We start from the raw sequence: 27,697 nt of genomic DNA, 5'->3' as shown, positions 1-27,697 counted from the left end.
TTTTATATTAGCATGGGGGTAACCATGTAATTTCTCTTTCTAAGCTAAGTGAATCAATACAGGGGAGAGAAGTGCACATTATATACCGCAATCTCTCTCTCCTCCTTGTTTTCATCTTCTCCTTTCTTCTCTCACCTTCTTCCTCCTTCCTTGCTTCCTTTTAACTCCTAAATATCAACTAGTGGATGATTCAAGATGCTGAACATGTTTCAGAAATTGACTCACAAGATCATCGCAAGGTGAAGAGACTGAGCGATTGTCTCCAGATGAAGAAGCATGGTAGTATCGGTAGATGGTACATCATCAGAAGTGCCATTAGTCAGAGAATTTGCTGAGCCCATTGTGGTTTTCCATGCTCACTCAACATTTATCTAAAGTATGATTAGCTTTACCACAATATGGACACTATCTTAAGGATTGTTCAGTTTTCTGTCCACTAGCGTGCCATGACCTCAATAATTACAGTGACTAGGGTCTGAAACAAGAGTATTTCAAAGGGAATGGATCTGGATGGATATGACATTCGCAGGGTCTTCCATTTGTGACATTGTGGGTAAACTTGCTTTTTGCACTACCATCAACCAGATTTGGATAGAGCGTAACCGTTGGAAATAAACATCCAACTCTCGCATGGCTAGTCAGATTTAGGGCTCCGTCTCCTTTGATATCAAAGCAAAAACTGCTTAAGTGGCCAAAACTTGTATTGCCTCCCCAAGGAACAGTCACATTGTTGTATCCTGAGGTCTCTCCCCTTCTTTGCTTAGGACACCCTCCCTTCCCTGAGGGTGGATCCTTTGTCCCTTCCTCTCCCCCCCTTCTTAGGGGTCTGTATGTATTTTCTTCTCCTTTGGTAATGAATTATTTTATTCACCCAAAAAAAAAAAAATTACAATGACCATGTCCTGCCCCTGAGCCACTACCCTGGCAAGTGAAGGTCTTACCATGGCCATGACCACCACTGCCAGCAACAAATGCAGAATTTTCTTTGGAGGAGGATGATATATCTAATTTAGAAAAAGATGGTGATACAATACGCTGGATACCTCATTCATCAAAGGAACTTTATTACTGGCCAGCAACCAACTCTTTACAGGTTGTAAATTGTCATTCAAACCAGATAGGAATTTTGCAACCTGAAATTCTACATGCTGATTCTTAAAATGGTTCAAATCATTAGTGAGAAGCTGATATGCGTTGAGTTCATCCCACATGCCTTTAAGGGAATTGTAGTATTCACCGATGGATTTGTCACCCTGCGTGAAGCAAAATATCTTCTCATAAAGGGCGCACCTAATGCACGAGGCTCCCGCCCCTGTGGGGTCTAGGGAGGGTCATATTGTACACAGCCTTACCCATGCTTCGTGGAGGCTGTTTTTCAACTCAAACCCGCGATCACTAGATCGCAATGAAGCAACATTACCATTGCGCCGAGGTCTGCCCTCAAGGAAAATATCTTCCCATATAGATCATAGATTTGGGATAAATTTGTTGGGAGAAACTCTTTCAAGTCATCCCACAGGACCCACACACCTATGGCAGTAGATTGATACGTTACATTTGCAGCAATAGACAGTTCCATGTTGTATCATAGTCATACCAGTAGGTGTAGGTATATGGACAAAAATTCAACACACCCAGGGGAGCTGAAGCGGTCCAAGCCTTCTCAGAGTTGGCTAAGGGCTATGGTACCCCCTCTCATGTCATGAGGGGGTGAACAGATAAAGGGAAGTTGCCACTAAGCTTAGGGTTTAGGACCCATGAATGAAGTCCCTCCTTTGCAGGAGAGATGCTAAATTAAATCCAAACTCAATGACAGGTCTACCCTGATTTATTGGGTAAGTGTCAAGTTACATTAGTGGAAGGTGTTAGGCACCCCTAGAACGCTTGGCTGAAACCGGTCTTACTAGATCATACACTTGTTATGTACTTGTTTATACATGTATGCACCTAATTAATCTAATTTGAAAATTTTAGCTTATCTTGGTTAAGGTTTATGAATCTCATTAGTTTAATTAAACTAATTAGAATTAATGTCTTAATCCTAATTGCGAACCCTATGTTAGGTACTTAAGTACATTATGAACCCTAGTTAATCTAATTAATGTATTTTGCCCTAAGTGAGAAACTCTAAGGTCAAAGTCCTATGGTCAACTTTACAAATGAAAACCCCTAAACTAGGTTTGATGCAATGAAAAATAAAACCATCTAGCTTAACACAAGATTAACAGCTAGAAAAGTCAAAATGATGAAATAGCCCTAAGGGGCCAAAATATTAAGATAGCACATGAATTCTTATTTAAATTCAAAACACTTACTAAACATGCTTTGACACTTAAAATCTTGAAAAAGTACAAAAATCTATTGCTTTCCTGCCCTCTCTCTTCCTTGGTTTGTGTTAAAATATGTACCACGATATGGACAGTGTCCCTATCGTGGATGAGTTTTACCTTCCTGCTTTGGTTTATTTCTTTCCCTAGTTTAGATAGATCTCTACTTACTAATTAGGATAGACTTCCTATTTTATCTTGCTTGTGGCACAAGGACTTAGTTTCCTAGTTTGATTGTACTTCTTTTGGAGTTAATAAATATTGATGGAAGGGGGGAGGGGGACTGAGATTACACTCGGCTGCTCCCCTCTTGCAGTCTCTCTTCTCTTCTTCTCTCTTAATCTCTGGGGGGGACTGAGATTACACTCGGCTGCTCCCCTCTTGCAGTCTCTCTTCTCTTACTCTCTCAAGTTACTGATTACAGATCTTGGTTTCGTAACATGGTATCAGAGCTGTAACCAGTAGCTGTTTTGAGAGTCGTTCTAAGATCTCATGCTATTGTGAAGCTTTAGTTCTTAGAAAAATAAGAACTAGGGTTTCAATGATTTTGTTCGTGTAAGTCGTCGGTTCCTTTTGCTTAGTTTGCTGGTTTATGTCTAGTGTGAGAGGTATCTCACTCGATTAAAATTATATCCACTACTTCCGAGTGTCTTTGCTCGACCCAAAAAAAAAGAAAAAAAAAAGAAGGTTTGCTTCTGCTGGTTCGATCGTCTCGACTTGATGCTTGTGTTTTCTGATTTGGAAGTCTCGCTGTCGAAGTCTGATTCTACTGCTCGGTTATCGTTTTAAAGCAATCGTCGCTGCCCAAGTCGACTTTTGATTTCTACTGGTTTCGATTGGTTCTGCAAATCTGTTATGCATACAGTAGCTTCTGGTTGATCGGTTTCCTGGTTATCAAAACCTAGTCAATTGTTCTTGGTTCTTCTATTTTCTTGCTTAAGTTCACGGTTGCTTGGTTCTCTGCTGCTGAAGGTCTCTCACTGCCATAAGACTTTCTGCAGTCGCTTGGTTTGTTGGTGCTGGTATCAATTGAAGAAGTCCGTTGTCTCTCTCACTGGTTTCTGCCATGGTTCTCGCTACTGCCATTAGCAGCTTCAGGTTTTCCGCATGCTGGTCGAAGGGTGAAGATAAACCTTGTGTTCGAACCAGCGTCACAATCTTCTCTTTGCCTCTGCTAAAGTCGTTGATTGGCTACTGATTTTCTGTTATGCGTATCGAGTTGTTGATCCCAAATCGAACTACTGGTGGCAGATTTTCTGCCATGCTTTTGGCTGAAGGAAGGGACGACTGACCTGTCCCACGATTTGTGCTTCTTTAATTAAAACCTATTTCCCATATTTCCCCTACTGCCCCTCTCTTTTATCTATAATCCTTTTTGTACCACCTTGTTTTGCTTCCTAGTTTATACGTTACTCCCATTACTCAGTTTTCTTACTTTATCTCTTTAATTTTCAATATTGCCACTCCCTTTGGTTCTTATTCCGTCATGTCCATTAATTAACCTTCTTTCCTATTTTATCCCCAAACAATAATTCCAATTCCCTTGTTGTCCATTGCCTCTTTAACTACCAAATTGACCCCTTGAAAATTCTGGTTATTTACCAGAATGCCATTACTCCATTAATTGGTTATTGCCCTTTTGGATGGGCCCATAATTATGGTCAGTGATGGGTTTTAAACCCTAGATTTGCATGACATAATTACATATTTGCCATTTTTGGGCACATAACACCCAGTTTAGGGTCTTGGGCCCCTAGATTGCATCATCAGTTTGGGTTACAATTTTTTGGAAAATTGGTAGTTGCATGGAGATAATTTGCTACAGTGCGAGGGAGATTGGAAATTATTTTTTGCTTTTGATATGGGATTATATGTACTGCTCATCCTTTGAGATGCTAATTATTGGACATTGTATGTCCAAGTGTAATGCTACATATGAGGGGGAGATTGGAGTTATTATCTACTCAATTGCAGTTCTTATATTATTTGCTTTATTTTGCTACTTGCTTACCCTGGTACCCGATGCTGGTACTTTTTATCTCGGCACCCGATGCTACTACTTGCTTATCTCAGCACCCGATGCTACTACTTGCTTACCCCGGCACCCTGATGCTGCTATTACTTACTTCGGCACCTGATGTTGCTACTTAGTCCCCGACAACCTGATGTCGATACATGCTTACCCCCGCAACCTGTTGTTGCTACTTGCTACCCACTACCTGCCTTCCTTGGGAAGCACCTTTGATGCTACTAACTTTATGGTGTGGATAATTGGAGTTCTCTCTGTGCTCTCTAGCGTCTACCATTACTACCCAAGACTGGTGTTATGTTTATTTTTCTATTTTGTTGGTCTGAGCTAGAAGTTTTCTTTTGATATATGTATACTCCAGCTTGAGGGGGAGTGTTAAAATATGTACCATGATATGCGGAATTTCCCTATAGTGGATGAGTTTTACCTTCCTGCTTTGGTTTATTTCTTTCCCTAGTTAGGATAGATCTCTACTTACTAATTAGGATAGACTTCCTATTTTATCTTGCTTGTGGCACAAGGACTTAGTTTCCTAGTTTGATTGTACTTCTTTTGGAGTTAATAAATATTGATGGAAGGGGGGGGGGACTGAGATTACACTTGGCTGCTGCCCTCTTGCAGTCTCTCTTCTCTTCTTCTCTCTTGATCTCTTTCTCTCTTCTCTTACTGTCTCAAGTTACTGATTATAGATCTTGGTTTCGTAACAGTTTGGAAGAGTATCCTCTCTAGATGTTGGCCGTCCAGAAGACCTGTTCTCCCATTCGATAGGGAATGGTTCCTCCATTTGCGATACTGTTGGCAAGCTTGCTTTTTTTGCAACCATTGACCACATCTGGATGGAGCGTAATATCCGTAGATGGTCCTCCAATTCTCACTCTGCAGATAAGATTTGGAATGCCATCTATTTTGATGTTACCTCCAAGATCTGTTCACTCTGTCCTCGCCTTATCCCTCATACCCCTAGGAATAGACATATCATTGCTTCCTGGAGTCTGATGGTCGACATTATCCCCCCCCCCCCTTGATGTATCCCCTCTTCCTTCTTTCGTGCTGTAGTGCTTCCTCCCACCCCCCCTCTTTTTTGCTTTATCCCCTCTGATCCATTTTGGATGCCTTTGTTGGGTGCTTTCCCTTTGATGGCTCTCCTTTTGGGTTGGCTTTCCTTGCTGGTCTATGCCCCCCCCCCCCCTCTTTTCCCTTGTATATTCTTCTTCTCGCTTGGTAATGAATTTTTTTCTTCATCAAAAAAGAAAAAGAAAAAGAGGAGCATCTATTAGAGAGAGAAGAAAGAAGAGTGAGAATCATGTTTGCTGTCCAAATAAGAAAGTAATGAATAGAACAGAAGAGAAAGTATTAGCCATTAATGGGGGGAGAAAGAGAGAATATAGTGTGAGAGATATCAAGAGGAGAGAGATATCTTACCAAATCTAGAGGAGAGGGGGTAAAACCAGCAAAACATGTTACCACAATATTCAAAACTGATTCATTAATCCACAATCGAAAGAGGGGGGGGGGGTTGGTTACATTGCTTATTTATTGGAATAGAAAAACAAGTTCCTAGATTGATCATAGTTGTCTAGGCGTCCTTGGACACCTTGTTGGTGTTGCCTTGTGTCTAGCCTACTTCCCTATTCATCCAAAAAAAAAAAAAAAGAAATAAATCTACTTTCCTAACTAGGACTCTTAGACAGTGAAAGAATTTTCTAAACTGAAAGACTAACAACTTGGGAATAAAATATAAGATAAATCCCTATCCAATTGTCACCAACATGGGACCCAGTAATAAAATAATAATTTTCGTGTACATTCTTAAAAGCCTACTTTTATGATTTATATTTCAGCTCAATACTTTAATAAACCCAAAAACTAAAGCGCAAGCCAAATTAATACTAAAACCTAGCCCAGATTTAAACCAGGCCTACATTACCTTTTGCGGTTTCATGGCCTGCATTATTGGTACCAGAGTAGCTGTTTCTTCTACTTTGATGCCAGTATCAGCATGGTCATCTGGAAAACATGCTTACTCAAATGAAAGAACATCATTTAGAACGATCTGGCACATTGCTATTTAAATGATGGAGATTCAGCAATGAACCAGACAAATTTTTGGAGATGGGTGATTAATGCTAAATATGAAAGTTTAAATGAATGTAAGAGAGAGACATTGGAAGTGAGAAATTCTTGCAGGTGCAGTCTCTGGAAATCAATTATGGTTCGACTTCACAAGAGGTCTCCGGAACTATTACATGTGAGGATCAAGTACTTGTTTAGCCATATGTTTGTTTTCATCCACATGCGTTCTGCTTCTTATCATGAATTGGCGACATTCCAAGTTGTAGAAATAGCACCAACCTAGGTTCTTGTACAATTGGGGGGGTCATTCTTTAGTTTTCTCAAGTCTCAATTAAACTGAAGAAACCCCAAACTAGCAAACAGAGTAGCAGTAAGAGGATGAGGGAAAGGAAAACAACTGATCTTTAAGGTGTTTTTGTATACTTGTGACTTGGTTTATTTAACCAACTGTAGAATGACCACCAGGAGCAGAAAGGGCATGTTTCTAGTGTTTGTAGAATAGAATTCTTCTGATTATGTTAGTGACATCTTTAATTAGAAGGTTGATGAAACTTCTCGGTGATTGTAAACATGAACTAGGTGCAATCTCTCATCAGCTTTTGGCCCCAATATTTTGCATAATCAGGCGTAATTTTTCACAGCCAAAATGGCCATGCAGTGTGGGGGAACTGTACAAAATGCTTGAGAGAAGAAAGCGGAATGAATGGGTTGTCTTTATTAATTACAGTACTGTCAAATATTTTATGTAGTTATGTTTATTTTTTTGTTCCCAAATGAAGTGCCTCTGTATTTATCCTATCTGATCATTGATCTGAATTGAAAACATTTACAATTTATTCAAAAAAAAAAAAATGTTTACAATTTATAAACAATGTGACATAATTGCATGAAAATGGATTTCAAATGATACATGAGCTTTCATTTCTTTAAGGCCATGGTTATTACTCACTAATCTTATTTCGTGCCTACTGTAAAATTATGGTGCATCTGTCTTCCTCACAAAATCTGTTTTCTGAGTTTGCTAACAGAACCAAAAGGCAAACTTCTGTCAATTAGTGGGAAAACTGAAGATGAAGTTTCTGGAAGCTTAGAGAGAGTGTTACTTACGATGAGGATAACTACTTCAGATCCTAAGGTACATCCCTAACCATAAAACCACCATTTGATCCTCAAGGCATGACTCAGGAGGATGTGCTGTTTACAACCTCTCTACCACTATATATACATCATATGGCATACGAGGAAATGTTTTTACAGCAAATTACTAGAATGGATGTCAAACTTCGGATTACATGCTGCAAAGAGGAAAATATCTTCTCCATCTATCTTCATCCCGACCCCCAAGGAAAGGGGTAGGGAGGATGTTAAATAGGTCCCTCAACTACAGGAAAAAATTATTAAATATTAGAGTGGCTTTACATCATTGTTGTTATGCAATAACTATATCCTCTACCATGATTAGCAAGGATCTTAGGTAGGGCTATAATGGGTTGGATACAGATCGGAAATTGTGTATCTGAAATCTGACCTATTATTTAGCCGATACAGATCCTTATTCATATCCAACTTCAGCTGTCTGATTAAATTAAAAAAGACTACAAAAATAACAGAATAAACTTATGGAAATTTATAGAAAATCTAAGGGAAAAAACCTATCTGAACTAAAAGAATGAAGTAAGGTATTGAATAAATTCCTTATCTTTGAAAATGACTTGTAAAACCTTGTGTTATGTCGCATAAGGAAATTACATATATCCATAATATGTTTAAGAAGATAATCGCCTCAAAATTTTTTTTATTTTTTGGATGAATAAATGAATTTATTACCAAGGAGGGAAGAATTTACAAGGGGGGGAAAAGGTGGGGGGGGGAGACAAAGCAAAAGCCAACCAAAGGAAAATCAGGCACAGGGCGAGACTACAAGATCCATGAGAGGGGGGGATACATCAAAATGGGCCTGGGGAGAGGGGTAGAGACCCCAAGAGACAATAGTGAGCCTATTCCTTCGGGTGTCAACAACAGAACAATGACGAAGGCAGCCAAGGTTGGAGCTCACATCGAAGTAGATGGCTTTCTAAATCTTTTTGAAAGAACGGGAGTTTGAAGTCCATCTACAGAGGTTTCGCTCCATCCAAAGGTGTTAATGGTTGCGTAGAAGGCGAAACTTGCCCATAGTGTCACAAATGGAGGACCCACCAAACATCATATCAACCCAGATCCATTCTCTGCTTAAGGGGAGAGGGCATCTGTTGGAGGGCTAGTAGGATGTAAGGACCATTTTCGAAATAGTAGAGGAAAAAGGGCAAGAGAAAAAAATGTGGGTCAGTATCTTCGATGCCATTCCAACAGAGGTAGTAGGAGAAGGGGACTGGAATGTGCCTGGAGATGAGGAAAGACTGTGTGGGAAGGCAGTTGGAGATAGCACACCAGGTCATAAAGCTATGGCGAGGGATATGGCCTTTGAACTAGATGATGTTGTGCCAGGGCACAATTGGCCCTACTAGGACGGAGTGATTTCAAGTAGAAGCAGAAGTGAATTTCGTAGGGGAGGGGAAACAATTGATCTTGTCATCTTTTCCACGGTGACCCGGAGAGATGGGAGGAAGGGAGGACCAAAGATCAGGGGAGGAGGAAGGGGGGACCAATCCCTTGAAGAAATGATGGAATCAATAGAGACAAATCAAGGAATACTAGAAGAATAGATGACTCTGGGAGTAATCAGATGAAGGAGAATACTGGAGGGATGCCAAGGGTCTAACCAAAGAGAGGTGGGGGGATCCATCGCCGATCGAGTTGGAGATAGCTGAAAGGGTAAAAGATCTAGAGTTAAGAATATTGTGCTAGATCTAAGAGGAATCAGAGGAAGTGGAGGCCGTCCACAGGGAGTCCTACTTGAGGAGGCAGTAATAAACATGGCGACCCAAATACTTTTATGCTTTGACGATCTTCCAAATGAGCTTGAGGATGGCAATAAAATTAACATCAGAGATTCTTCGAAAGCCGAGGCCACCCTCAGATTTGGGGAGGCAGACTTTATCCCAACACTTGGCCTGAGGAAACGGGAGGAGTCAACACCTTTCCAGAGGAAATAACAGAGGAGGGTGTCTATAGATTTGGAGGTGGCAGAAGGGAGAGAGAATACACCAAACCAGTAAAGATACAAGGATTGGAGAACTGATCTAATAAGAACCAAACATCCAACGTAGGAGAGAAGCTTTCCTTTCCATAGTTGGAGCCTCTTTCTAATTTGATCAAGCAAAGGAGTGCAATGATGAGCAGACAGCCTGGAGGAGATAAGAGGCAAACCAAGGTATTTAATGGGGAGGGAACTAAGGGAGAAGCCTGTAAGCTAGAGGGGCCTAACTTGGCCAGAGGAGGGGACACTAGAAAGCTAAAGGCTAGATTCGAGGAGATTGATACGGAGACCAGAAAGGGACTCGAAAAAGCAAAGAGAGACATGGAGGAAATGGAGTAGCGAAAACCAAGTAAAGAAGTAGTTTTAGAAGACCCCCAAACATCAGAGTGCACAATGTGAAAAGGAACAGTAGATCTATTACCATGATAAGGATAAGAAGACTGAAAATGTTTGGCAAAAATACATGGTTCACAATGAAAGACATGGGAACTAGGAAAAGAAGTGAATATATGAGGTAACTATTTCCTCATAATAACAAAAGGTGGATGTCCTAAACATTGGTGCCGCAACATCACAGAGTCCATAGAACTGTCATCAGTACGTCCACACACATAGGACTGAGCTATAGCCAAAAAAGGAGATTGAGGTTCAAGTAGGTAGAGCCCTTCTCCTTATGCCCACAACCAATAATCCTCTTCGTCACCAAATCCTGAAAGAGACAATGAGACGGAAAAAAGATGACCCAATAGTGTAGGGATTTTGTTAGGTGACTCAAAGATAAGAGATTTGTGGCAACAATGTCTTCTATCTGTGACGCCGTTGGCAAACTGGCCTTTTGTGCTACTGTTAGCCACCTCTGGATGGAACGTAACATCCGTAGATGGACTTCCAAATCCCGTTCTCCTGATAAGATTTGGAAAGCTATCTACTTTAATGTCACATCCAAAGCTCCATCCCTTCAGACCCGCCCTGTCCTCAACACCTCCAGAAATTCCCACATCAGTGCTTTCTGGAACCTCTTGGTTGACTTCATCCATCCCACTTGATGGCATTGATTTCGGCTCTCCCCAGCTTCTGGCTAGCCATTGGTGGTGATTTTATTTTGTATTATTTTTTATAGTTTTGCTTTTCTGCTTGCTTGGCATATGGCCTTTGGTTTTCCCTTGTTGGCTTAGGCCTCCCCTCCCTCTCCTTCCATTGTAAATTCTTCTCCTTTTGGTAATGAATTATTTATTCATAAAAAAAAAAAAGAGATTAGTGGCAAGGTTAGGGACATGAAGAACAAAATCAAGTGAAATAGAAGATGTAATAGGAATGCTACCTTTACCAGAAATGGAGGAAAGGGAGCTATCGACAACCTTGACCTTATCTCTACTGGAACAAATAGAGTACATATCATAAGAATGGGATGTACCAGTCATATGATCCGTATGATCGTAGCACCAAAATCAATAACCTAAGATGGAGTTGTGGAAGGGGCAGATGAGGAAACCTTCAAGGCGGAAGATAAGGAATCTGGCATTGCAAGTGAAGAAGATGATGAGCCCCCCAGTTGTGACATGATCCTGCGGAGTGCTGCAACATCCTCCCTAGTAAGGGAACTATGCTCTGCTTGTATGCTAGAAGCAGAGCTCGTAGTAGCAGTCTCAACGTGAACATTGTGGACTTTAGCTCCCCCTCTATGGCCACCACGAGCACCACTAGATCCACCAAGCATGCCAGGAGGACGGCCATGAAGAACCCAACATCTCTCTTTGGTGTGCCCAAATTTCCCACAATGATCACATCGTCTGTCATCTCCATGAGGTGGCCTTTGACCTCGACCACCACCTCTCTAGCCTCTCTGAGAGCTAGTAGTAAGAGCTGATTCTCAATAGGAGCAGGTTCCATGGTCAGCCGCTTGGTCTCCTCACTTAGCAGATAGCTACACACTTCATTAAGGGATAGAAGAGGAGACCGGCCCAAGATTTGGATCCGGAGTGGCTCATATTCGGGATTCAACCCACCAAGCAAAAAAAGAACACGTGCCTTTTCAAGTGTTCGATACACCTTAGCTTCATCTTCAGGATTGGATAGTTGGAGGTCCCCTATAGTGATCATACTCTTCCCAGAGACTAATGACAATGTTGTAGTACTCAGAAATAGTCCTATCCCCCTGCTTCATGGTAATGACCTTTTCGAGTAGTTGATAAACCTTAGCCGAGTCACCCACACGGTCAAAAGTTTTGGTAACACTATCCTAAATGTCCTTTGCACTCTCTTTTCTCATAAACTTCTTCCAATCTCAGGTTTTATAGAGAATATCAGCCAAGTCATAACAATGGAGTTTTCAGTCTCCCATTTTGGATATGATGGGTCACTTGGGTTACGAGCCTTAATAGTACCTGTAACATACCGTAGCTTTCCCCTACTTTGCAAGGAAAGCTTCACCGAATGAGCCCAATCCAAATAGTTGGTGTTGTCCAACTTCACAATAGAGATCTGAGTATATGGGTTATGAAAAATCATAGGAGGAGGAGGAGCATTACTGATACACTAGCTGAAACATCAACAAAGAGGGCTCCAAGTCCACTATCTTCAGATATTTTGTGGATGAGGAGTTACACGCATTATGGAGAGTACAGACTCTACCGAAAAATTTCCTTTCCCGATACTCAGATAAATCCCACAAAGGAAAGAAACACAATACCAAAGAAAAATCATATCAAGGCACACTTTAGGAGAAGTAAGTTAGGTCATAACATTTCATGAGACCTGACAAATACATCTCACAGTCCAACATAGCCGGAATCTACCATAAAATCAACTTTGGAAGCCAGCAAGGGAAAAAACAGGGGAGGCAGTAACTGTAAACCGGTGGAAAAAATGGCCGTGAGCTCACGTCTCTCTCCTCCTAGGACCGATAGCTTAGGGGCCTGGTAGAGGAGCCTTGGGCGATCCAAATGGGGTATGCACCGCCCCCAATGGTGGTAGGATGAGAGAGAAAGAGGGTTCCCAAAGAGGAGCTGGCGGTAATCATGGGTTGGCTGGATTTTGTTGCTATGAACTCCCAGCAGCTTCAATCTTTCTAATCCTTCACATAAAGACTCCTCTTGGGTATGCTTTGACCTTCTTCCAAGCTCATCTCATAAATACTTCAAATTTTTTCATCTAATGATCTCTTCCTTAGAACCCTTTTGTAACCTACTGTTCCAAAGAGAGGAAATAGGAGGAGGGAACTTGTAATCCGATTCTCAAACCAAAATCTTGAGTTTTGATACCAAGTTAGAATGTAAGGTTTGTGATTAACGAAGGAAGAAAGAGAGAAGAAGAAGAAGGAAGGGTTGGAGAAGAAGAAGAAGAGTGATGGTAGAATATGTGTTGTGAGTAAAGTCTCACTAACACCAATATATTACTTCACTAACATATTTAGAAGTAATTACACATACCTCTCTAAGGAGGGAAAAAGGGAAAAATTAAAACATAACATGACAAGTTACTAAACTACCCTGAGAGCAACATAACTAATATCTCTAACAGATAGTTCACGGAGACTATTCTCTCTTCCTTAGCCAGGGAGGGGTTGAGAGGATCATGCCAAAGACTAGCTTGGATGAGATTCAACTTAGTCTTTGAAATGAGAGACAATGGAGTTGATGTTACCAAAGGAGAGAGATTTCCATCTTTTAAGGGCAGCTTAGACATTTCTCAGCAATCTGGAAAAAACAATGAGGGGTGAAGCAAAGGCATGAATAGGGATGTTCCAAGCCTTATGAACAATAAGGAGGAAATCTTGGTGAAGGGACCACATGTTGAAAAACTTGAACGGCTTGGGGCCAAAGGAGATATGGGACTGAACATGAAGAGTGGTGGGGGAATGGTTAGAGATGTCAGGGAGTCGAAGCAGGCGTGGGAAGAGGGGAAGGAGCCAATTTGTAGGAATTATGGGCTTCACCAACTATATGATTGTTTCAAGTGAATTTGGATCCAGACCAACAATGGCCGTTCATACTAATATTTTTTTTGGATGAATAAATAATTCATTACCAGAAAGAGAAGACTATACAAGGGGGGAAAAAGGGGGCCGAGGCCATCAAATGGCCAAGCACAAGGCTAAACGAGAAAAAGGAAAATACATAACAATCTAAAGATCTCTGTGAACCAAAACACTACAAGGCCAACAACCAGGGGGGAGAGCTAGAAACCAGAAAGACCTCAAGGGGGTGGATAATATCCACCTGAAGGTTCCAAGCATCAATAATGTGGGAGTTTCTGGGAGTATATTTGACAGGGCGAGACAGCAGGGAGGATGTTTTGGAACTGACATCAAAGTAGATTGCATTCCAAATCTTATCCGGGGAACAGGAATTGGGAGACCATCTACGGATGTTACGCTCTATCCAGAGATGATTGATGGTGGCACAAAAAGTGAGATTGCTAATGGTGTCGCAAATGAAGGAGCCAGAGAAGGTCATATCTATCCAGTTCCACTCCTTGTCAAAAGGGAGGATAGGTCTTCTGGTCCGCCAACATTTTGGACAGGACAACTTTCCAGATGCGGGAGGAAAAGGGGCAAGAGAAGAAAAGGTGGGGGATATCTTCAATGCCATTCGGACAGAGACAGCAGGCAGGGTTGACAGGAATGTGACAATGTAGGAGAAAAGATTGGGTGGGAAGGCATTTTGTTAGGCATTGCCATAGGGTGGAGCTATGGTGAGGAATGTGGCTTTTAAACCAGACAACCTTGTGCCAGAGAATGGATTGGGAAGGCTTACAGATGAAGGACCAAGCAGAGGTAGAAGAAAAGGATCCAGTAGGAGAGGGGGAGCCAGATGCATTTGTCCTCTCTACCTCTGTGACCTGGGGGGAGGGGGGAGGGGGGAGGAGAGTCTAGAGGTCAAGGAGGGGAGAAGGAGAGGAGGGGGGACCAGCTAGAGGGGGAGAGGATGGAGGAGACTGTGGCATTGGAAGGAAGGCCCGAAGGATAGATGACTATAGGGGAGAGAAGGTGGGAGAGGAAGCCTGAAGGGTGCCAAGCGACATTCCAAAGAGAGATAGAATGACAATTCCCAATGACCAAGGAGAAGGCCAGGAGAGCAGCATTCCTATGATCAAGAATCTTTCTCCAAATCCAGGAGGCATCAGAGATGGAAGGGGCGGTCCAGAGGGAGGTGGCTTTAAGCAGACCCGAGTAAATCCAATCAACCCATATGCTTTTATGCTTTGACACAACCTTCTAGATTAGCTTGAGAATAGTAGCAGAGTTGATTGATTTGATTCTTCTAATCCTAAGACCACTTTCATTTTTTAGGAAGGCAAACCTTTTCCCAACTAAGAGGTCTTAGGAATTTGGAGGAATTAGAGCCTTTCCAGAGGAAGGAGCTGAGGAGACACTCGTAGGATTTGATGATGGAAGCTGGAAGGACAAAGGTTGCAATCCAGTAGAGGTACATGGACTGGAGGACTGATCTGAACAAGGTAAGGCGACCAGCGAAAGAGAGAAGCTTGCCTTTTCAGAGTTGGAGCCTTTTCCTAAGATTGTCCAACATGGGGGTGCAATGATGGACCGAAAGTTTGGAGGTAATAAGGGGAAGACCAGGTATTTCACTAGCAAGGAGCCAAGAGGAATACCAAAGAGGTCAGAGATGAAGGCACGAACCTTAGGGGCGACGCCAGAAATGAAAATATTGGATTTGAGGAGATTAATGCTGAGACCCGAAAAGGACTCAAAGGAATGAAGGGGGACATGATAGTGGAGATAGAAAGGGGATTAGGTTTGGAGAAGATCATGATGTCGTCGGCAAAAGCAAGATGAGAAAGGAGAGATTTGCATTTGGGGATGGGAGAAATGAGGTGGAGGTCAGTTGCAAATTGGATGGAGAGGGAAAGGACCTCCAAGGAGAGAGCAAAGAAGGGGGGAGAGGGGACATCCTTGACGGATGCCTCGACCCGACGGGAAGTGCCCAACTGGGCACCCATTAACCAGAATAGAGAAGCAGGGGGAGGAGATGCAGATCCAAATTTAGTGAACAAACGAAGGAGGGAATGCCATTTGAAGAAGCACAGAAGATATGAAATCCCAGCTAATGGTGTCAAAAGCTTTGTGGATGTCAATCTTGCGGAGAGCCGCATGGGAATGGGACTTGCGGTAGAATCCATAGACAATCTCATGACAGAGCATGATGTTATCAGCGATACTCTTTCCAGTAATGAAGGCCGACTTATTGGGGCTGACAAGGGAGTCAATGACTTTATGAATCCTGTTGGCAAGGATTTTGGCCATAAACTTATAGAGAAGGTTGCATAGAGAGATGGGCCTGAAGTCATTCATGGAAAACGCACCTTCCTTTTTAGGGATGAGGCAAAGGAATATGTAATTGATCCCCATAATTTGGTTAGGGTTGAAGAAGAAGCTCTGGACCGCAGAAATAAGGTCATTTTTGATGGTATTCTAGCATGCAGAAAAGAATCCCATATTAAAGCCATTCAAGCCGGGGCTTTATTGAATTTATGGGAAAGGATGGCAGAGATTATTTCTTCTTCACTAGGAATAGATTGAAGGAAAGGATTAAATTCAATGGGCACCGATTTGTTGAGGAGGTTTGGGGGGGATGGGGGTGAGAGGGGAGGGGTGGGAGTTGAAGAGTCTCTGAAAATGAGAGATGGCTTCTGACTTGATAAAAGGTCAGTCCCAAAGGAGGAGACAAGCATCGAGATGGAGTTGGCATTATTCCATGCTTTGAGAGAGCGATGGAAGTAATCCGAGTTGGAATCCCCAAGCTCAAGCCATTTGATACGGGATTTTTGACACAAGAAGCTTTCTTCCTGGGATAGAACCAAGGCTAAATCAGCCGAGGCAGATTTCTCTTCCTCAGCAAGAATAGGGTTGTGGAGATCCTGATGAATTTTAGATTGGATGGAGTGAAGCTTTTCCCGAGCAGAAGAGATTGGAGAGGTGATGTTCCCGAAGGTGGAGGAGTTCCAAAGCTTTAAAGCAATTTTCACGCTCTTGAGTCTGGAGGCAAAAGAGAGGAGAGGGGAAGTGGGATGGGGGGTGGCTATACTAAGCACTAACGACAAGGGAGTGAAAATCCGGGTGGGAAATCCACATGTTAAAGAATTTGAAGGGTTGAGGGCCGAAGGAGCGGAAAGGGATAACATGGAGGGAGATGGGGCTGTGATTAGAGATCCCTGGAAGACCAAAGGTGGCATGAGAAGAGGGGAAAGAGTTGAGCCAGGCTTTATTAACAAGGACTCGATCAAGCTTACAAGCAACACAGAGGTTACCAGATCTTCTGTTGTGCCAAGTGAGCTTAACACCAGACCATCTGAGTTCAATAAGATTAAGGTAATCAATGCAGTCGTTAAAGCATTCGACTGCCTAGGAATCAATGGGATTGCCACCCAGCTTCTCGTGGTTGAACTGGACAACATTAAAGTCTCCAACGATGCCCCAAGAGCGAGGGCCAAGGGTATTGTCGAAGGAAAGAAGGTCGTCCCATAGAGAGGCCCGGAGAGAGGCTTGGTTGTGGGCATAAACAATTGAGAGGGAGAAAATGAAAGGGTCGGAGTGATGAGAGAGATGTGGGCTACTTGGGCTGAGGAAGAGAGGTTAGTTATGGTGAGGAAGGCAGGGTCCCAGAGAATCCAGATTCTCCCATTTGGACTATGGGAATAATATGGGAATAATTGGAGAGGATATTCATCCAAAAAAAAAAAATTAATTGGAGAGGAGGGATTAATTGGGGCGATTGAGGAAACAATACGAGCCGCATTGGCCTCGAGGACCCTGGTTTCTAAGAGACAACAGAGATTGGACTGAGAGGAACGAATAAGGGCTTTAATTTCTGCTTGTTTAGCCGAGGAATTAAGACCTTAGACATTCCAAATGGTCCAAGGAATCATTGAGAACAAGTAGAAGTGTGCACCGGACGCTTGGCAGAGCAACGGGGAGTATTTGGGAGGCCAGCTGCCTGTAGCCTATGACAGGGGTGGAGGTAGGGGTTGATGAGGCTCTGATGATACTAGATAGGTTTTTTGTTTTGGTTTCCTGGGAAGGGTGGAGGAGGATTTGGTGGTAGAGCAGGGATGGTTATGAGAGGTTGGGGTCTCATCCAGGGCAGGATGCAATAAGGTGCCTCGATTGGTCATTCCAGATGTGCTCAAGTTACCAACAGGAGTTGAAGTCGCGACAGATGAGCCAATGGTGGTGGGATTAGGTCTGGAGGGCATGAGTCTTGAGTTCATTGACAAGGCTTGAAAGTTGATGTTGCCATTCGCTGGGGAGTCATCCTGAACAACTGGGACGATGGCAGAGCCGTCATACTGGTTGATCAAACTAAGAGGGCCGATCACCCCCGTGAGCTGAGTTGAAGTCGAACGGGGGTTCGAGGGAGCTGGAGAACCGGCGGAGGGGATGATGGGACCTGCAGAGGCCAGACGAGGATCAATTTGGCCCATTAAGGCCTGAGGAGTAGCTGTGGAGCCTTCCAAGGCCAGACGAGGGTCGGTGAGGCCTTTCAAAGCTAGACAAGGAGCAGATGTAGTGTCTAGGTCTTTAGGGAGAGTTGCAGGAATAACAGGGGTATTGACCAGGAGGGTCACTTTCGGCAGAGTTGTCTTTTGAGGCCCTTCGATATTGGCCAAGAGGGCCATCATCGGCAACTCAGCTGCAAGCGGGTCAAGAGAGGACATTCTGGCAACCGGAGAAGTGATTTGAGCACCGTCAGCTGCATTCGAAGAAGTACCTGTAAAAGAGGAAAGCAGAACAATATGGCAACGAACAGCAGAGGACTCGGGTGAAGGAGGAAGGTTGGCTAGGTCTAGGTGCGGGTTAAGTTGAGTGGATGGATCAGGTTGGGCAATAGGATGGCAAGGCCGAGTGATAGGGTCGGGTAGAGGGTTAGGGTCAGATAGGGTGGTTGGTTTGGATATAGGATGAGTAGTGGAGGGTTGGTTGAGGGGGTGGGTGGGGTTGTATAGGTTACCTGGGTAGAGGGGGTGGTCCGAAGGGTATTTGGAACATTTGTTTAATATGTGGACCAGAATGAATTGGTTTAGGGGGATGAAGTCTGGTTCAAGGTTGGACCGAGAGGGTATAGTCGTTGGAGTAAGGGAAGGACGAGAGAAAGTGTTAGAAGGTTCCACCAACGAGGAAGAAGGATCAGCAGAGGGCAGAGAGTTGGGGAGAGGCAAGATGGGGTGAAGGACAATTTTGGGGATGATGGCAAGGTTTTCAGAGGGGCTCGATCGTTCAATCAGGACTTCAGGAGGCAGAGAACCCAAGTGAGAAAGCGACTACTCAGAGGCCGTGGCAGGATCCGATGTCTCAAGAACCAAGAAAGGGTTGGATCCAATGGTGAGGGCATCATCGAAGAACTGGTGGTTAAAGCCTAGAGGTCTATTGGCAAGGAAATTTCCGACAAAGAGTTGACTGCAATTTCCGGCAACGGTTGGTTGCGATTTCTCCTTTTTCTGGTTCTACTACTGCTTGCGGGCTGATTTATGGGAGGAACTTGCTGCGAGGGCTCATGAGATGATGTGGTGGTCGCTGCTTGATTTTGGCTGCAAAGGTAGTTCGGATCAGCGGCGTTATGCAAGCAGTTAGCTGTTTTGTGTCCAAAGCAGTGGCATGAAGAGCAGCCCGGGGGAATCCATTCATAAGAAACCTTTTGGGTGAAGGAAAATCCTTCGCCATCCATGACTATAACTACAGAGGGGAGATCGGAACCAGCTTTCACTTCAATACAGATTCTTGCATAGATAGTCTGTCCATGTTTTTTGTTTGTCTATCAGAGTATAACAGCTTGCAGATCAGAGATCCGATGATGCTTAGGCCGGTTGCACACCAATAGTGGAGGATGAGGGAATGAGACCCATAGTGGAATGGTGGTAGATTCAGTTTTGGCGAAAGAGGATTGAGGTACCCATTGTCTAACAAACATTGGTTTCCTTTTGACATACCAGGGACCTCCGTCAAGAACAAACGCCTTGTCGGACTCATCGTCGAAGTTAAACACGAAGGTGCCATTGTCGAGCATGTAAATAGCAATGGAGCAAATCGGTTTCCATTGCTTTATCAGAGAAGCTTTGACCAGTGGGAAAGGAGGCCTACTACCAAGGAATGAACCAATAATACAGTTCTTCCACTTGAGTATCTCTGCATCTAGAAGTCTAGGGGGCAAAGGCCTACTGGGGTGGAATCATGAATGGCCGGAGGGTGAAAAATTAAGGTATGGCCAGATGAGGGAGGAGTGGAGGACTGGGGGTTATCGGAAGGGGAGGGGGAGGCGACCACAGAGGTGAAAGAATGAGGGAGCAATGGGGGCTAGGAGGGAGGTTGCAGGAGAGGAAGAGATTCTGGCAGCGGAGGCTGCCAGAGGGGAGGGGTTCATAGGGAGGCTACGGCATCAAAGGTAGTGGGGAGGAGGCACAGGAGGTGGCGAGGTCACTACTCATACTAATATTATCAATGCAATAATTGAAGGGATCGACTGAGAGGTCCATGGGGTCCCCACCAATTTTCTTAGAAGCGTGCCTGATGACATTGAAGTCTCCTGCCATGCCCCAAGGAGGCAGCCAACAAAGGGGGAAAATGAGCGGAGATCAGACGGAGGGACAGCCTGTCAAGAGCTTGATTAAGAGCATAGATGGCAGAAAAGGAGGGAGATCTAGAGAGGTGGTACATGGAAAGATTGATGGATTGAGAGGAGGATAAGATTGAGACGTTGAGGAGGATGGGGTTCTAAAGAACCCAGATCCTCCCGTTGGGACAGTGGGCATAGTTGGAGAGGAAGGACCAGGAAGGGGCAATAGATGCAGCAATGCGGGGGACATTGGCTTCAAGGACACAGGTTTCAAGGAGGCAGCATAAGGTTGAGCGGGAGTTATGAATGCGGGATTGAATGGAAGCATGCTTGGACAAGGAGTTCAGACCTTGAACATTCCAAGTGGTCTAGGGGGTCATCTAGAAGGGGAAGGAGGCAGGGTATGCTCGAGAGAGCCAGGAGAGGCCTTGGAGAGGATGGATCCAGGCTTAGGCCTAAGCCTACGGTGGTACTCTTTAAGGGGGGAGTTGGAATAGAAGGTTTTATGGAGGTGCAGACAGGACCCTTGGATGAAAGGATGGAGCTGGGTCGAAGAGGCTTGGTCTTCCTGTGGTTGATGGAGCTGGCAGCAGATGGGGAGAAAAAGGTAGTCTCTAGAGAGCTAAGTACAAACTTCAGTGAGGTGACATACTGAATTGATGAAGGGGCAACTTTTAAGGAGACCAAGGGAGTCTGAGCAACCCTTAGGGAGTAGGGAACTTCATCAAAAGTGGAGCTAGCAGTGGCAGTAGCAGTAGCAAAATGGCCAGGCTGGATGCTTGGGCCAACATAAGTGTGCATAGGAGGGGCTTGAGCTGACCAGGGAGGCGGGGGAGCACCTTCCAAGGTGTGGCGGCTCTTTGGGAGGCCATCAATGGAACTGATATATGAAGAGCCAATGGGAGTCTAAACAGCCTGAGGGAGTAGGGGACTTCATCGGAGGAGGCATTAGGGGTGGTAATAGGTGAATGGCCAGGCACGATGCCCGGGCTAGTGAAAGAGTGCACAGGAAGGGCTTGTGCTGACCGAAGAGGCGGAGGATCACCTTCCATGGTGAGGTGGCTTGGCGGGAGGCCATCAATGGAAATAAAAACAGAGGAGCCTATGGGGGTGACAGGAGACAAGGGGCCACAGGGCCATAGGCAGACATGAGAATAGCTTGATCCAAAGCAAGACTACAAGCAAGGGGGAACACGAAGGAGGAATGAGAGGCTAGGGGAGGCGGGGCTGCCAGAGGGAATCATAATCAACAGAGTGTGGGGCGGAAGAGGCCAAAGAGCTAGAGACTATGGCGGAGGGAGGCAGAAGAACTTGGAAGGTCAAAGGGGGGATATCAACGGCAGGAGGAAAGCAAGGAGTTGGAGACATAAAGGAGGAAGAGGGATTAGTCGGGCGAGGGAGAAGGCCATTGTGCGTCAAGAAGGTAGGGGAGTTAACGGATTGAGGTTCACCTGGGAGAGGCTGGGTGGGGCCAGAGGAGTGGGTAATAATATTTGGGTCACGGTTATAGTTTGGCAGGCCAAAAGAAGAAAGAGGGCTCAAGATAGGAGAGATGGTTAAATTAAGGTGAAGGCCCATAGAAAGAGATGGGCCCAAGGATAAAGGCCCAAAGGAGGGATAAGATGGGCGAGACAGAAGGCTTGCAAATAAGAATGAAGGCAGGGTAGAGATGGGAGAAGGGCAGACATGACCAGTAGAGGTAGGGCAAAGAAAGGGGTCAGAGGCAGTACCATGACAAAGAGAAGGACCATGGCAATCGGGGGCATACAAAAGCGATATGGTTTTCAGCGGAAGCATCTGCATCAACTGTAGCATCAGAGGTGGCGTCGTCAGCAACTAGGGTATGCGAAGGAGATAGGCTCCCCCCCATCATTGTCAGACTCTGATAGGGACAGGAGGGCAAACCTATTCTAACCAGCGGATAATGATTGGAGGTCACTCGCATCAACCGATTTGGGTTTAGAGGAAGGGGAAACACGTTCACGAGGCAGCGGCTCTGCCTTACGACTTCTCCGGTGCCGGCTATAGATTCTTCTACCCCCTGGGGACCAGGGAGAAGCAAATGTACCAGCTCTAAGGCGGTTGTGAATTGCAGATGTAACAGAGGAAATCATAGTAGGGCCTTCAAGATCATCGAAGGAATCTTTAGCGGTACCCTCAAGAGCGGCCAAGGAGGTAGTAGTAGTAGCCTAAGAGCAGCTCTTTGAAGAATGGCCGAAGGTTTTGCCACTAGTTGATTGAAAGTGAAACCTTCTTCATCCATTATGGTCACAGAAGTGGGCAGAGCATGATCAACGGTTGCCTCAATGCAGATTTTGGAGAAAGTGAGACGATCCATAATCTTTGTTCTTTGATTAGATAAGAGAGGCTTTCCTATGTGAGAGCCTACGATGCTTAACCCTTGGGTGCACTAGTAGTGCAGGGGAGGTTGGGGAGTGCACGCCATATAGGAATTTTTCTGAATCCACTTTAGCCAAGGTAGTGTATTGATCCCAGCGGCAGAGGAAAATTGGCTTTCTCCCAACTTGCCATGGGCCACCTACAAGAGGTGAGCTTATCCAAATCTTCAAAGAAGTTGAACACAAAAAGTCCATTGTCAAGGAGGAAGGTGGAGAGAGTACCACGAAGCCTTCATTGCTTGGGGAGGGAGGACTTCACTAGGTGAAAAGGAGGGCGGGCTCCAAAGAAGTGCCCAACAATGTAGTTATGCCATTTGAGGATTTCGGCTTCTAGTAATCCTGACAGACAAAGTCCAACAGGCTAGTCACAGTAGGTGGAGGGAGGGACAAAGAAGAGGGAGTGATAGGAGGTAGTGACAACATAGGACTAAGATTTGGTTAGAGTAGAAGCAGAGATGGACGGAGGGGAGGTTGAGGGAGCAGGAGGAGGGGAAGGAGGGGGTCTGACGACAAGAGCCACTAGAGGAGTGTCGGACATTGAAGAAGGATTAGGACATGGGAGGAGGTTCAGGACCTTCCCCTTCATGATGGAACCTTGTATTGGCTCAAATATTAATTGGGTCGAGTATGCTAATCCAATCTCCGTTCTGTATTATTTGGGTATTGATCTAACTGGTGTGGGACTTAAAAAGGTTTGGATTCGAATATGGAGCAGGACAATATTCAACCCATTGACGACCCTAAAATTCATAAGCATATCACAGCTTTCCTCCTAAGGTGATGTAGAGCATTGTTGTCAAGGCATTGCCTAGTTGTCGAGGCAGCTTTGTCTGGACTGGTGCCTTGGTTACCTTGCTGGTGTTGTCTTAAATTTTGCCCCTCCTCGACTGCCATGTTTTTCCTAGGCACCATGACAACTATGATGTAGAGAGATTGGCAAATCCAAGTTTTTAAAGGTCCTGTGCAAGTAGTAGAATTAGTCTCTGTTCCAATCCCTAGTTTTTAGATTGATAGCAGCAGTTGTAGCCTAGTGAAAGAAGTCAAATGGGTTTTCAACTTCTTATACAAGAGTTCTATTGGTGTTAGGATCATAGTTTTCATGGCGCTAAGGCGAACCAAGGTGTTGGAGGGTTGCCTAAGTGCCTAGGCGACAAGTCACCTGCCTTAAGGCGAACAAGGGAACAGGGTGTTGTTTTTCATTTTCTCTCTTTTCCAACATTATTTAGTATGCTACATATGACTTGTATCATAAAAAATCAACGTTAAGCCACATCAAGTCATAAAAAATAAGCCACATCAAATCATCAAAAATCAACATTGAGTCACATCAAATCACAAAAAATATTCCTATATCCACTAGTCGGTTGGAGCTAATCAAGTTTGTCCTCCAATTTTCCTATATTTACTGGTCTGGCATCCTTACCTTATCCAAAGCCACCACTAAGGCTATTGAGTCGCTCTTCTGCTCCTTCCTTTGGAAAGGGGCATAAATGACCAGATTCTTCTATCCAGCCAGAGGTCCATTGTTTGCCTCCCCAAAGTTGAGGGACGCCTTGGCCTTAGAAGGATCAAGGATGTCAATTCAGCTAGAATATTCAAGCTTGTCTGGAAGTTGGCTTCCAAGCACAACATCTGGGTCTCTTGGGTGTACTCCCTTTCCCCACTTCTTTGCAAAGACTCCTTGTGGACTTCCCCCATCCCTCCTGATGCCTCTTTGGGTCTGGCAGAAAATCCTCCAAGCTAGGCCCCGTTCCATGGAGAACATTCAGTGGAGGATTGGTGATGGTTTCTCCACCTCCCTTTGGCTCGACAACTGGCATCCCAGTGGTGTGCTTCTCTTGAAAGTGGATCCTAGATCCATCTACTCTAGTCTAGCCAAAGACACTCCTGTGTCCTCCATTATCTCCAATGGAGCCTGGTTCCCTCCAATCGCACCCATCTCCTTATCCACCATTTGGTCCTCCCTCACCCCCTTCCTCCTCTAATAGGGAGGACAAAGCCATGTAGACTCCTTCCTCCTTTTGAAATTTCTCCTCCTCACGGCTTGGAACCTTGTCAGAACCCATGGCACTCCTCCCTGGCACAATATTATCTAGTTTAGATTCCACATTCCTCGTCATAGCTTCACTGTTTGGAGAGCCCTCTCCAACTGTTTCCCGCCCAATTCTTCCTTATCCACTGCCATTTCCCTGTTTCCGTTGCTTGCTGTCTTTGCTGGAATGGCTCTGAAGATATCAACCATCTCTATGTTGAATGCCCCCCTTTTCCTCCAAAATCTGAAGAAGAGTTCTATCTTGTTGCTAGCCTTCTAGAAGATTCCACCTCCCCTTCTCTAGAGAATGGATTTGGATTAACATGACTTTCGTTGGAAAATCCATATGTGACACTGCTAGGAAGCTCGCTTTCAAAGTGGCCATTAAGCATTTGGATGGAGCAGAACCTCCGTAAATGGACCTCTAGGTCTCAGTCTTTTGACAAGTTGGAATGCCATCTATTTTGAGGCCTCCTCCAAGCTCTCTCTCATCCCTGTCCTCCCTGTTGTAAGCTCCCCACGGAACAATCTCAGTGTTTCCTCTTGGGGTTTACCCTCTTCTATTTTGTCTCACCCTTCCCCGGCATTACTGGGTTGTAGAATCTTTTGATGGTTTTCTTTTTTCCTGCCCCTAGTGGTTGTGTTTCCCCCCGCCGTATGTATGGTTCTTAGATCGGTTGTGAATGAAAGTAGTAGCTGTCATTCACACACAGGTCTGATTGGCTAGCTCTGTACACAAGTCCATGAGAGGAAACTCTGCAAAATCAGAACTTTCGGTGTCTATTTTCTTTGGTAAGCCAGCCCCTTCTCAGTTGCCTGCAAAATAAATTTTCCAAGAGACACAAGCAGCTACTCCGAAAGGAGCTGCCTGATAATAGCACCCTGTTCTCCTTTAGTGTCTTAAGAATCATCTGTATTCAGGAGCTAAGTTCTCGTGCATGAGAAAGTGGGGCAACCCAACAAAAAAGCCTAAAGACCTTTTTAAATTGCCTTGATCCCCCAACTGCTGGAGAACTCCTTGTCTTACTAAATGTTCTTAATTAGATCATTGATTATTGTAACTGTGTTTGTAGCATCATTATGGCCGATGCTTGAGGATGAATGTGCCACATATATATATATATATATATATTTTGTATAGGTATGCCCCAAGAAGAGTTGAACTCATGACCCCTTAGTTATGAGGAATTGGGCCAACTGTTTAGGTTTTTAAGGTTTTGATATTATTTTCTGTCTGAAGATGTATAAGTTCTTCTCACTGCTTCTCTTTGGCAACAGGATGTGGCATTTGTTGTTGATGGCTGGGCACTTGAAATTGTACTCAAGCATTATCGTGAAGCATTTACTGAATTAACAATATTGTCGAGGACAGCTATCTGTTGCCGTGTGACACCATCACAAAAAGCCCAGGTTCTCTTTCATATCTAGTTTGTGTTCTCTTCATGTGTGTTTATATAGTAGAATATCAATGCTTCCCCTCCATTGCTATGAAGATTATCATTTGCAGTTCATGGCTACAGTGTTTTCTAAAATAGTATAATTTATTATTTCTTTGTGGGGTTTGAGATCTACAGGATATAGTAAGGAGTGGTCTAGATCACTAAGTCAAACTCTCTCAATATTTTTTTTGGGTGAATACTAAGTTCATTGCCAATGGGAGAAAGAAGGGGGTGGGGGATATACAAGGGCCTGAGGGGGAAGACAAAAACAAAACAATAGGATAGACCAAGGGGAAAATCCCTTTAGGAGGGTTGGGGGGAAGCAAGATAGTAGAGGGCATACCCAGGAAGCAACAATGAGCATGTTCCTTGGGGAATCCTTAACATTGTGATGGGAGAGTGAAACGAGCTTGGAGGACACGTCAAAGAAGATGGCATTCCGAATCTTATTGAAAGATCTAGAATTGGAAGTCCATCTTCAAAGATTGTGTTCCATCCAAATGTGGTTGATTGCGGCACCGAAGGCAAGCTTCCCAACAATGTTACAGATGGAGTTGCCAGAAAATGTTCTCTCTACCCCAGTCCATTCTCTCCGGAGGGGGAGGAGCCTCTTCCTCGCGGGCCAACAGGAACTGAGAACTCTCTTTCAGACAGTGGAGGAGAAGGGCCAGTCAAGGAAAAGATGGCTGATGTCTTCAAGACCATTCTAACTCAGGGCAGCAGGTAGGGGAAATATAGATATCACGGTAGATAAACAAAAAAAGAAGCTAGTGTCAGGGTTTTGGCCTCCAATCGATTTCTTCCATATCTCCCAAACCAGCTAGAGGTTCAAGCTCATTTTTCGAAGGATAACTAGATAAGTTACAAGGGATCTTCATTCCAATTTTGAAGATCATCTGATGCCAGGAACCTTAGTTTCTAAAAAGTGGTCCAAAGTTTCTTGATTCATGTCGACAACATAACTCTTAGAAAACTTGCCCAGAAACCCTAACACGAAAAACCCCAAATTTCGATACTTGCTCAACAAGACGATAGAACATTATATACTCCTCCAAGTCGGCCTAACCCCTCTGCTACCATTACAGGTCCCAGAAAAAATCCCATTCGGGTTGCCACCAAAATATGTCGGAGCAAATTGTTCTTCCAAACGGGTCAAGAATTTGAGACAAACTTAACAGTTCAAGTATCTAATACCATGATAGTTTTAGACCTAGAACAACCAATAAGAAGAAGAAGAAAAATTCAACTTTCAAGGTGATTCATTAGGTGAGTCTAGACAAGTCCTTGTGCAAGGACCTTAAGGAAGGAAATTGTTATTTCTCTTCATGTCTCATGGGTTCTATCAGAGAACTTGAGTTAGAAGTAGAAAATTAATTTACTTTTGATGTTTTAATATAAATGTTCTGGTCTGTTGTAAGTGGATTGCAACCTGAACAAAACAATCTGGTGGCTATACATGAAGAGTAGCAGATTTTGAGATTATTTGACTGATCTTGATTAACTTGGACATTAAACGTTGATTTGGGATCGTTCCTAGAATGTTCCCTGAACGTATTGCCGGGATGTTCCTGGAAGAATCCCAAACCAACTGAAATTAAATTCGAGGACATTAGTGTTCAAAGATATTTTAGATTTGTTTGCAGAAGTTGCATTCACTTTTTTCCATGTTACCAAGTCATAATGTCTGGGTGGGGGGG

At 44.1% G+C, this 27,697-nt stretch overlaps 1 protein-coding gene across 1 annotated transcript in view; it reads left to right on the top strand.

Moving 5' to 3' along the window:
* The window catches only part of LOC122070223 (phospholipid-transporting ATPase 2-like), a 123,328-nt gene that overhangs the window by 66,007 nt on the left and 29,624 nt on the right, over positions 1 to 27,697 (top strand). The window contains 2 exon segments of the mRNA XM_042634349.1: positions 7,458 to 7,564; positions 25,840 to 25,971. Of these exon segments, the coding sequence (XP_042490283.1) occupies positions 7,458 to 7,564; positions 25,840 to 25,971 (239 nt within the window).

This window comes from Macadamia integrifolia, unplaced genomic scaffold, assembly GCF_013358625.1.
Source record: "Macadamia integrifolia cultivar HAES 741 unplaced genomic scaffold, SCU_Mint_v3 scaffold86, whole genome shotgun sequence".
In the NCBI taxonomy this organism is placed as follows: Eukaryota; Viridiplantae; Streptophyta; class Magnoliopsida; order Proteales; family Proteaceae; genus Macadamia; species Macadamia integrifolia.
This window is presented reverse-complemented; position numbering and strand designations above follow the sequence as displayed.